This window comes from Heterocephalus glaber, unplaced genomic scaffold (assembly GCF_053883595.1).
Source record: "Heterocephalus glaber isolate CG9 unplaced genomic scaffold, H.glaber_assembly_v1.0 deba00000281, whole genome shotgun sequence".
Taxonomy (NCBI): domain Eukaryota; kingdom Metazoa; phylum Chordata; class Mammalia; order Rodentia; family Bathyergidae; genus Heterocephalus; species Heterocephalus glaber.
This window is the reverse complement of record NW_028258139.1, coordinates 10,532,375-10,544,569: the sequence shown is the minus strand read 5'-3', so window position 1 is coordinate 10,544,569 and position 12,195 is coordinate 10,532,375. Positions and strand designations below refer to the sequence as shown.

At 43.3% G+C, this 12,195-nt stretch overlaps 1 protein-coding gene across 44 annotated transcripts in view; it reads left to right on the top strand.

The window, feature by feature from the left end:
• The window catches only part of Cacna1c (calcium voltage-gated channel subunit alpha1 C), a 733,897-nt gene that overhangs the window by 86,416 nt on the left and 635,286 nt on the right, over positions 1-12,195 (top strand). For 3 of the 44 annotated variants that reach the window (XM_087182610.1, XM_087182605.1, XM_087182544.1), the window contains exon 1: positions 11,480-12,125. The exons of 35 other annotated variants lie outside the window; for them this stretch is intronic. In XM_087182610.1, coding sequence (XP_087038736.1) covers positions 12,077-12,125 — 49 coding nt within the window. In that variant the 5' untranslated portion in view covers positions 11,480-12,076. Of the gene's footprint in view, positions 1-11,477; positions 12,126-12,195 lie in introns of those variants that run through there. 6 more of the 44 variants (XM_087182616.1, XM_087182596.1, XM_087182611.1 and 3 more) reach the window with 3 other exon arrangements.

Sequence of the window (12,195 nt, the reverse complement as noted above, 5' to 3'; positions counted from 1 at the left end):
CATGGCGAGAGATATAGGTCTAGTTTTAATCTTTGGCAAGCTGAAACCCAATTTTTCCAGCACCATTTATTAAAGAGGCTATCTTTCCTCTAGTGAAGGTGTTTGACTCCTTTGTGGAAGATGAAGTGGCTGAGTATGTCTGGAGTTGTTTTGCATCTTCTAATGTGTTTCACTGCTCCTCAGGTCTGTTTCTTTGCCAGTATCATGTTGTTTTTATCACAGTAGCTTTGTAGTATAGTTGCAGGTTGGGGATTGTGATACCCCCTGCCATGTCTCTGTTACCTAAAATTGCTTTTGCTATTCTGTGTCTCTTCTTGTTCCAAATGAATTTTTGGATTATTTTCTCAAGGTCCATGAAGTATGCTGCTGGGATTTCAATTGGGATTGCATTGAATCTATATAGCGGTTTGGGAGTTATGGCCATTTTCACTATGTTAATCCTTTCTACCCAGGAGCAGGGAATGTCTGTCCATTTTCTGATATCATCTTCAATCTCTCTTTTCAGAGTGCTATAGTTTTCAGAGAAGAGGTTTTTGATTTCTTTCGTTAGGTTGATTCCTAGGTATTTCAGTTTTTTGGATGTTATTGGGAAAGGAATTGTTTGCCCTATTTCTCTCTCAGTGAGTCTATTGTTCGTGTAGAGAAAAGCTATTGATTTTTGTGTGTTGACCTTGTATCCAGCTACTCTACTGAATTTGGTTATTAAGTCTAGAAGACTTTGGTGGAGTTCTTGGGGTCTTCTAGATAAAGTATCATGTCATCTACAAATAATGACAATCTGACTTCCTTTCCTAACTTTTTCCTTTTATTTCTTTCTCTTGTCTAATTGCCATGGCTAATGTTTCCAAAACTATATTGAATATGAGTGGTGATAGTGGATATCCTTGTCTTGTTCCTGATTTTAGTGTGAAGGATTTCAGTTTTTAACCATTTAGTATGATATTTGCTGTTGATTTTTCATAGATGGTTTTTATCAGATTGAGGTAGAGACTGTCTATTCCAATTTTTTATAGAATTTTTATCATAAATGAGTGTTGGATTTTGTCAAATGATTTTTCTGCACCTATTGAGATGATCATATGGTTTTTGTCCTTGGCTCTATTGATATAGTGTATTACATTGATTGATTTTCATATATTGAACCATCCCTGCATCCCTGGGATGAATCCCACTTGATTGGGGTGTATGATCTTCTTGATGATCTTCTGCATTCTATTTGCCAGTATCTTATGAAGGATTTTTGCATCTATGTTCATTAGTGAGATTGGCCTATAGTTCTCTTTTTCAGTTGGGTCTTTCTCTGCTTTGAGGATCAAGGTGATGCTTGCTTCCAAGAATGAATTTGGGAGTATTGCTTCCCTTTCAATTTCATTGAAGAGTTTAAACAGTAGTGGCAGCAGTTCCTCTCTAAATGTCTTGTAAAATTCAGCAGTGAAGCCATCAGGACCTGGGCTTTTCTTAGTTGGTAAGTTTTTAATTATGTTTTCAATTTCATTGGTTGATATTGGGCTGTTCAGAAGTTTTGGTTCTTCTTCATTCAACTTTGGAAATTCATATGTATCTAGGAATCTGTCCATTTCTTCTGTGTTTTCAATCTTGTTGGCATATAGGTTCTCAAAGTAGGTATTGATGATCTTCTGGCTTTGTGTTGGGTCTGTTGTAATTTCACCCTTTTCATTCCTAATTGCATGGATTTGGGCCTTTTCTTTCCTTTTTCTGATAAGGTTGGCTAAGGGCTTGTCAATTTCGTTGATTCTTTCAAAGAACCAACTCTTGGCTTCATTAATTTTTTGTATTGTTCTCTTAGTTTTGCATTGAATTGATTTCTGCTCTGATCTTTATAATTACCCCCTTTTTTATGAGCTTTGGGTTTGTCCTGCTCTTCTTTTTCTAGAAGCTTGAGGTTCAGCATCAGGTTGTTTAATTGGGCTCATTCTGTTTTCCTAATATGCATATTCACTGCTATGAATTTCCCTCATAAGACTGCTTTCATTGTGTCCCATAGATTCTGATATGTTGTATTGTCACTGCCATTCAATTCAAGGAACTGTCTGATTTCTTCTTTAATTTCCTCTGTGACCCATTGGTTATTCAGAAGTGTGTTGTTCAATTTCCACATGTTTATGAAATATTTTGAGTTTCTTTTGCTATGGATCTCCAATTTCATTGCACTATGGTCTGATAATATACAGGGGATAACTCCAATTCCTTCGCACTTACCTAAATATGTTCTATGAGCAAGTATGTGGTCTATTTTGGAGAACGACCTGTGTGCAGCTGAAAAGAATGTGTATTCAGATTTTGTGGGGTGGAACACTCTGTAAACATCTGTTAAGTTCATTTGTTCAAGAGTTTGATTGAGTTGTAGTATTTCATTACTTATTTTTTGTCTAGTTGATCTATCTATTTGTGACAGTGGGGCATTCAGGTCCCCCACTACTATTGTATTAGGGCATATATGACTTTTCCTGTCTGTTAGCATTTGTTTTATATAGTTGGGCACACTAGTGTTTGGTGCATAGATATTTATGATTGTCACCTCTTCCTCTTGGATTGTTCCCTTTACAAGGATGTAGTGTCCTTCTTTGTCTCTCTTAATCAGTGTTGGTTTGAAATCCACTTGATCTGCAATGAGGATAGCTACTCCTGCTTTTTTGGGGGTTCCTGTCACATGGAGTATTGTTTTCCACCCTTTAACTTTCAGTCTATGAGTTTCTTTTTTTTTTTTTTTTTGTACCAGGGATTGAACTCGGGTCCTTCTGCTTATGAGGCAGGTGGAGGAAACACTGAGCTAAATCCCCAGCCCTATGAGTTTCTTTTTGAATTAAGTGTCTTTCTTGTATGCAGCATATTGTTGGATCTCACTCCTTGACCCATTCTGCCAGTCTATTTCTTTTCATTGGTGAGTTGAGACCATTAACATTGATGGTTATAACTGACAGATATTGACTTGTCATTGTCATGATTTTTTTTGTTGGATTCTACGCCTTTACATTTAATTTCTTGTTGTGCCCGATGGATTCATTCTGCTGTGCTTCCTGGGGTTGTGATCCTCAACGTCTGTTCCTAGGATATTATCTAAAATATTTTGGAGTGCTGGTTTGGTATTCATGAATTTCCTAAGGTGCTCTTTGTTATGAAAGTATCTTATTTCCTCATTAATTTTGAAAGATAGTTTTGCAGGGTACATCAATTTGGATTCGAGGCTGCTTTCCTTTAGGGCTTGGAATACATCACTCTTAACAATTATATGCCTATGTGTAGATTTTTTTTGATCAAGGCTATTTGGAGTCCTATATACCTCACTTATCTGTATGTCAAGTTCTTTTCCCCTGCTTGGGAAGTTTTCTGCCATCACTTCTGTGAACAGGTTTTTTACGTCATCTGCACTCTCTCCTGTTACTTCGTTGACTCCAATCAGTCTTATGTTATTCCTCTTTGCATCATTTAGCAGCTGCTGGATTGATTTCTCATGGTCTCTTACAATTTTGAAGCAATTTTTCTTTTCCTGGTCACTAATTGCAATCATATCTTCTATATGTGAAATTCTGTCCTCACATTGGCTCATTCTGCTGCGTAGACTTTCAGTGGAGTTTTTAATCTTCTGGAAATCTGTTTGCATCTGTTTTATGGATTCCATCTGTTTCCTATGTTGGGATTCCATCACGTTCCTCAGCTTCTCTATTTTTTAAATCTGTGTCCTCTCTAGATTTATCAATCATGCCTTGCAGTATGGGCACAATCTCTGCTGTTATGTGAGAAATTATTTCTGATTTCATTTTTTCCAGATCCTCTTTTGTTGCTATTTCTGGTAGTCCAGGTGGTTGAGTATCAGAGTGTTCCATCTCGTTTCCCTTTGGGGTTTCTGTAGGTGATCTGGAAGTCTGGTTTTGAGACTTGTTTACCAGTCTTCTCATTTCAACGGGGTGTGTGGTGTAGGGTGGGGTACGTTTTTGGCACCTGCACATCTCACCTCCTCTGTGCTAGGAGCAGTGGAACAGTGCCCCGGAAGCCCCTACATCTGGGCTGGGAGTGGTGGAACCTGCCTCTCTGTTTTGTAGCTGTACTATCTGACTTATATGTCAGAGAGGAGAGAGACAGGAGAATTGCAATTTTTTAAAATCACTCCAACTGGAAGTGACATATGTCCCTTCTAGTTACATTTCATTAGTTAGAACTTGTTCAATAATTGTGTCCAAATGCAGAGTTGTTGAAAGTGTATTCTTCCACATGCCCAAAAGATGAGGAAAAGAGAATATTCTTGTTAAGTAGATTATATTAGAAGTTGATATGAGTGGCACTCTATAAACAGCATTGGTCTAGTGTGGTGGCAAAGCAAGCTGGAGATGAATAGTGTGGAATTTTAAGAGAGATGCATGCAAAGTAGCCACTTGGGAAAGAATCATCTCAAGCACAAATATGATCTGTGCTATCATTTATTATCCACGAGTAAGAAGGAGAACCAAGTGTCGGGGGAAGGGACATTACAGAGTGAATATCAGCTGAAACATCAAAGGGAAGCAAAATCCCCAAGAGTTATATTAACATGACAGCTTTGAATAGAACAAGAGAGCTGACAGCTAATTTCTGATGACCAGAAAAAGGTGTTTACTCTCAGGATTGTGTTTTGAAGATGACAAAGAACTTACAATGCATTCAAACAAAGCTAGGAGGAGAGGAGAGAATGTTAACAAAACTGGTTGTTAGAAAAGGAAGAGAACATTTCTGAGCCTCCTTTGAGAAAATTTTTTTGTCTAGCTCAAGTGAATATCTTTTGAATTGGTCTAGAGTAGCTGAGAAGGTAAAGGAATTAGGAAGGGCATGGAGCATAATGAGTTGGAGGTTTTAAAGTCAGGTCCACTCCTACCTGTTCTCTTCCTTTTCTAACCAGTTTTATCAACGTTCTCTCCTCTAGTCCTAGCTTTGTTTGAATGCATTGTAAGTTCTCTGTTATCTTCAAAACATAATCCTGAGTTGGTTTGGTCAAGTTATTTAACTTCTCCAAGCATTCCAGGATTAAAGAGCTGATGCTGAACATGGTGATGCGTGCCTGTAATCCCAGAACTCTGGGAGGTTTAGAAAGGAAGATTGAAAATTCAAGCCCAGCCTAGGCAGCTTAGCAATTTAGTGAGACCCTATCTCCAAAATAAAAAATATTAAAAGGGCTGGGAATGTAGCTCAAGGTGAAGACTCTGACTTAAATTCCCAGTACTATAAACAAACAAACAAACAAACAAACATAATATTTAACCCACGCAGCTGTTACATGTGTAAGATTAATACTGAGGGAAAGGATTACCTTCTGTAGTCCAGCAATTATGTTTGAGTTATGTAGCACTCATTTAAGTCTTAACATATGATTGTAATTTCTATTTCATAAATGAAAGAACTGAAATTAAGACGGGGAGTTTGCAAAATTTCAGGGACTATTAGATGTTAGATTTGAGATTCAAATGAAATAAGGTAAAGGGACATTAGTGTAGATTAAGATAATGCAGTGGGTTGAATAGTGACCCCCCCCCCAATATATCCATGTCCTAACCCCCAAATGTGTGACTATTAGCTTATTTGGAAAGAGGGTCTTTGTAGGTGTGATTAATTTAAGAGTCTTGAGATAAAAACATCATCCTGGATGATCTTGTGAGGCCTAAATCTAATGACAAATATCTTATAAGAGTGAAGCATCAATATGACAGCCAAGAGAGAAGGAAGTGTGACCAAGGAGGTGGCACTTGAATGATTTGGCTACAAGTCAAGGAATGCTGTCAGCACCATAACTAGGAAAAGGCAAAGAATGGATTCTCTCCTATACCCCTTGAAGGCAGCGTGACCCTGACCGAGTTGAGAACTTCCAATGCGAAAGAATACATTTCTGCTTAAACAACCCCGTCAATGCTAATTTGTTATGGCAGCCATACAAAATGAATATGCTTGGGAGAGGCTTCTGCTTTGTGATGGCCTTTGAGCACTTCATAAAATGGACAGAGGATTGGACTGGGTTTGAGCCTGATGGAAGGGTTCCTTCTGGGGGTCAGCAGGTTACCCATATAAAAGCATTTTTCTCAGGGCCCAAACAAGTAATTAATAGCATCACTTTCACAATTTAGCTCTTCCCTTGATATCAGTTTCCTTTTGCAAAGAATCCCAGTAAACGAGGTCATATGTTTCCATTTCGCAGATGAGAAAACAGGGATGCAGACTAATTAAGTGATTAGCTTGGACCATGGACTTGCAGAATTAGAAAGAGAGCACCATAATTTGAATCGTGGTATATGTGTTCTCCCAGTAGGAGAGCCAGTCCCCAGGAGCAGGCCAGAAGCCATCTGCTACTTTGTATCTTTAGGGGTTAAGTTTTGCTGAAAATCACAAGGATAGTCAGGTTTCCACAATGATGTAGTTATCTAGCAATTTAGGCTGCTGCAGAATGAGGATTGAATTCCCCTCACATCCAAACACTCTGGCTTCCCTTTGGAACTGAAATTGGGGCTGAGTTGCAAGGAGAATTTTCCTTAAATGCAATATATAAAGGCAGCTACTGGGTTGGCAGGATCTAGTCTGTTCTATGGTTTCTAGAGAAAGGGACCAGAAGGCAAGATTTAGATGTAAGAGAGAACTTGGCCAGCAGGGTTTCTTAAACATAGATGTGGATTGTGAGGGCACTGGCATTACAGTGGGTCTTGCAAAAGAATAAGAATAGCACCCTGTTCAGTCTATGAACTGTGGTATGAGGGACTTTTCTTGAGGTCTTTCTCTTCCTTTCACTTGTAGGGCCTAAAATGTCTTGTACAGCAGTGGGCTGTGCACAGCCTCTGGATTAGTATAGACCTGCTTTCAAGTCCCCAGTCCTGTCATTTATTGGCCAAACAATTTTGGGCAAGAAAGTGAATCTTAGTTATGATTATAAACCTGTAAAATGGAGGTGGAAATTCTCTTTGACAGGACTGTGGTCCTAAGGGGCCCTAGGCAGCGGTAAAGGGTTAGAGCAGTGCCGCTAACCCTATTTCTTAGAGGAAGCTACTGTCACCATTCTGGTGTGACCCTTTGTAGTCTTTTCCTTAGTCCAAGTACACATCCATCTTTAAGAAAAATTAAAAAGAGGTATTTTCTACCTCTTTTTTTGGTGTAGTCTTTTTCTTTTGGTCTTCCTTCTTTCCTTTCTTTCTCTCTTCCTTTTTTGGTGGCACTGGAGATCGAGCCCAAAACCTTTGTACTGAGCTATACCTCTAGCCCTTTTTATTTTGAGATAGTTCTAAGTCACTAAGTTGCCCAGGCTGGTCTCGAACTTGAGATGCTCCTGAGTCTGGTATAGTCTTTTTGCATGCCACTAATATTCCTCCTTAATATTATTTACACCTGGGTTGGATTTCTTTGTATGAATGCACCCCAGTTTAACTATCTAGTGGCAAAGCATAAACTCTGCAGAGAGGCTGCTGGGGTTCAAATCCCAGGTCTTTCAACATTTACTGGCTGTGAAAACATGGGTAGGTGAATAAATCTTTCTGTGCTTTAGTTTCCTCACCTGTAAAATGGGGATAATAGTAACACTTCCACAGGGTCATTCTGAGGAGAAATGACTTCTTATGTGTGAGGCACTTGGAATAATTTCTCAGAGTTATTATTTAGCCAACATTTTTGTTGAGTGTTTGGTTTCCAAGTTTTTTCAAACTTAAAAATACACAGTAATTAACAAAATTCAGCACACTCTTAATTGCTTCCAAAGGAAATATTTGTGGTCACAATAAGAAATCTTTTCTGGAGTAAATCAGGCACTGAATAGACACTGAATATCCATATGTACAAAGCATAATGTTAGACACAAAGAGGAGTGAACATAGTTTTCTTCCTTAAGACATTTAAAGTATAGCAGCGGTGGGGGGAAGCACATGCATATACAAGTACAGTATTGTAGAGAAAGAGTGGCAAAAAACTGAGCACATGGCTCATGCCTGTAATCCCACAATTTAAGCAAGCTGAGCCAGGAGGATTGCAAGTTCCAGCCCAATATGGGCAACTTAATGAGATCCTGTCACAAGAAAGAAAGCAAGAAGGAAGGAAGGAAGGAAAGAAGGAAGGAAGGAAGGAAGGAAGGAAGGAAGGAAGGAAGGGAGGGAGGTAGACAAAAGTGACCATCATCAGGGGAATCAAAGCCTTCAACAAAAGAGAAAGACAGACTCCCACCACCTTCCAAATACCCAAGTCAGAATTCCAAATGGTCTCCATTTGGCACATTGAGAATTTGTTACCTTGAAAGAGAACACACAGGGCTGAGTTCCAAAGTTAGAAGCAAGGATATGGGTGTACATTGTAAGACCAAATATTTATGAAATACCTTTTTCTGGAAAGGAAAGAGCACATTTCACAGCTGAAAAGAGAAGTGAAAAATGAAACTAAAGAAGCATGAAGGTAATATTTACTTGCTAGATTTTATACAGTGCCTACCTTTAGGAAAGCCAGGCTATAAATCCAGCCTCTGACCCCCTAACACACATACATTCTGTTCTCATTTACTAGGCTTTGGTGAAGCCCATTTCTGCAATCATTTCAGTCATTATACACTATCCATCTCCACAAGCCCACTCCTGCCAGCTCGCCCTCAGTCACCCCCTCAAAAGAGACAGCTGGTAATGCTAGGAACAGGAGTTTGGTGTCAGATATTGCTGGGATAAATCTGGCTGAACATTTTACCAGTGGAGTGACCTAGGACGTAACACTTAAATCTCTTAGTTTCCACATCTGTAAGATGGGGATAATAATAATACCTATCTTATAGGGTTGCAGTGAGGATTAAATGAGATAGCACCCATAAAACACACGTCTTAGTGGCACAGAATACTTGATAATGTCATCTATCATTATTATTCCTGTAATACAGTATAAAAGGGGATGCAAACAATTTTACTGTTGGTTTAAACAAACAATCAGCTACACTGGCCTCTGAAACACAGGCCTATAATTCATCTTTGAATTTTTGTCATTTCTAATTTTCTGAGAAGTGGAAAGTTGACCATGAAGACACCAGAATGGCAGAGGGAAGTTTTCTCATGTAGTCAACAAAGTCTAGACTGTTCTTCACGTGAGAATGGTGACTGATAATGCTTAATATCTCTCCCAGGGGCACTTGCATTTTAAACTGGGGCCAAAACCACTGCACAAGGGAATGAGGTGGGAGTGGTGCGGTTTCAGGTATTGATCAGGGGACAGAAGGAGGTGTTTTGATAAGACACAGTGAAAACACTCCTGAAAGCATCTCTGACTCATGCATTCATTCAACACATATTCATTCTGTATTTACTTTCTGCCAGACATCGCTGTGTGTAGCAGTGAACAAAATGGACAAGACCTCTGACATCATGTAGTTTACATTCTCATAGGGGATACAGACAAAGCAATAAAATAAATGGTAAACTACATAGTATGTTAGCCAGGGATTAAATATCATGCAAAGAGTAGAGTAAGGAGAGACTGTGAGCACTGGTGGGGGATGGGCAGGTCATAGTACCAACTGAGGGTGACGTCAGGATGGGTCTTACTGGGAAGGTGAGGTCTAAATAGCGGCTCCAGGGTGGCACAGGAGTTCACCAAGTGGATGTCTGGGAAGGAGCATTCAGGGTGCACCCGCCCTGTGTGTGTATAAGGGAGGAGACAGGACCTGGAGTGTTTAGGGAACATCAACAAGGCCAGTGTGTCTGCAGCAAGAGGCAGGCAGTGGATGATGTAAAAGAAGTTGTACATAGGTCACTGTGAGGACCTTGGCTTTACAGAGTGAAATGAGGACTCACTGGACACTTTTGAGCAGAGAAGTATGGTTATGTGCCTTTTTTTTTTTTTTTCAGTATGGGGGATCAAACTCAGGACCTTGAGCTTGCAAGACAGGCGCGTTGCCACTGAGCTAAATCCCTGGCCTGGCTATGTGCCATTTTAAATAGTCTTCTCTGACCAGCAGCAGTCTTAGATATACCTCAAGACTTGAGTCTACACAAGGGAGACTCAGCAGGGATGGAGATACACCCAAGGAGGGAAGGAGAGGGTAGACCAGGGAGATTAGCTGCTGCAGAAACCTATGTGTAGGATGTTGGCTTCAGACCTACGTGGGAGCAGTGCCATAACTGAGAAGAGGTTCAACTTTGGATTTATATGAAAGTAGGGCCAACAAGATTTCCTGATGGACTAGATGCAGGATGATGAGAATAGAGTCAAGAATGACCCAGGTTTTTGACCTCAGCAACTAGGAGGATGGGAGTTGTCATTAGCTGAGATGGGGAAGGCTGGTTTGGAGACATCAGTTTTGAGACGACTATTACACAGAAGTGGAGGAGTCAGGTTGGCCTGAGTTTGGAATTCAGAAGAAAGGCCTATACTAGAAACAGACACGTATAGACAGTTGCTTACAGCCATGGGAATGGATAGGAGCAGCCACGGACTGAGAGCGGGTGGGGAGGCTAGGAGGGCAAAAGGGCAGGCAGGAGAGGTCTTCCCGGAGAGGTAACTGCAGCCTCCCCTTCCCAACGCGGGGCAAAGGGCTCACCAAGCCCCAGCCAGTGGAGCCGGGCCTGCAGGGGGTGCCCTGGAACTTGCTGTGGCTGCATTGATGGGGAGGTGTCTGCTTCTCCAGGAGGGAGAGGTGCTCCACAGATTCCTGCCAGAGTGGCAGAAATAATTAGAAGTAGGTAGAGATATTCTAGCAGAACACGTGCTCGGCTGCCTCCAAGGAATCAGAAATCCTGGGTCTATTAATCTGTGCAGACATCTGGGCACCACAGCCGTACCCACGAGGCTCCGCCTCCCCAGCTCCTTCGCTGCCCCCCTCCCCTCTTCCCACCCTCGCCTCTGCGTGTCACTTCTACAACCGCTCTGATTATAATTGATCAAACAGAATCACGGAATCACGACTCATTTTGCCGTTTTGTTCAGTGGCCCGATATGAAGATACTGGTAGTTGTGCAAATTGTATCCCCTCTTCTTGGAATTCCGCTCACAGAGGCCTTCCCGGCGTGACGGCCCGCAGGGATGCGCCGCGGCCGCAGAGGATAACCAGGGCGGAGGGCTGCAGGCCGCGCGCGCGGAGGGTGCGCGACGCCAGCGGCGGGGCGCGGTGGGTGTGTTCGCGCCGCGGGCCCGGCGGCCGGCGCCCCGGTGCCCCGCGCGCTCGGCCTCCCGGGAGCTCCCGCGTGGACCCTCTCGCGGCCCGCGGCCTGGGCTCGCGCCCCTCGACGTCACGTGGGCAGAAGGCTTCCTCAGGCAGCCCGGCCGCGGATGCTCAACTTCGGGCTCAAGTCCGCGCCGTGCGCCCCGAGCCTTGCGCCCGCTGCCTGCGCGCCGCCGCCACATCTGGAAGCGTTCAGCGCGTCTGCCTCCAGCGAGCCGGGCGGGCGGGCGGCGGCGCGGGCAGGGGAGGGCGCGGGCAGGGGAGGGCGCGGGCGCGGCGGGCTGGGCTGGGAGGGAGTGAGCGCGGCGCTCTCGCGCGCCCGGTGTCTCCCTCTCTCTGCCTCTGCAGAAACAGCTCCCTGCCAGAACGGCGCTCGGCGCGGCGCGGCCCGGAGCGGCGGCGGCGACGGCTCTTCCTGCCTCCTCGCCCTCAGGAGTTGGTGGCTCTTTCTGACAGCTGAAAGCCGGCCGGGGGCCTCCGGGAGGACTCTCCAAGAGTGGGCAGAGACGTCTCAGCCCCCTGGTGGCCCGAGCGCACCCCCGCGCCCCGCGTCTTGGGGTCCATCGCGTCCCTCGCCCCTCCTTTCTGCTTCTCCTCGCTCCTGCCTCTCTCGATTTATTTTTTTCAAATGGTGTAGCCGCCAGAGGTGCGGTGCTAAATTCTTGGAAGGGGCCCGGATGTACTGAAGATGCATTACAATCTTACTAAAGGAGGCATTAGTGGAAAGGAGCAGTTTTTGGTGTTTGATGCAATAATGGGAATCAGGTAATCATCAGGAGGGAAGAAGAAATACTGCGGATCCACGGCTTCCCTGAATTTTGCACGAGAGCAGCCGACCTCGGAGGAGGGATTAATCCAGACCCACTTGGGGGTGTTTTTACATTTCTTCCTCTTTGTGGCTTCTTCTCCCTTTCAAACAATTTTTGGTCAATGGTCAATGAAAATACGAGGATGTACATTCCAGAGGAAAACCACCAAGGTAAGGCTGGACCCTGCCGCCTGCCCCGACTCCCCGCCTTCTCCACCCCGGGCAGCTCTCCCCTCGCGCC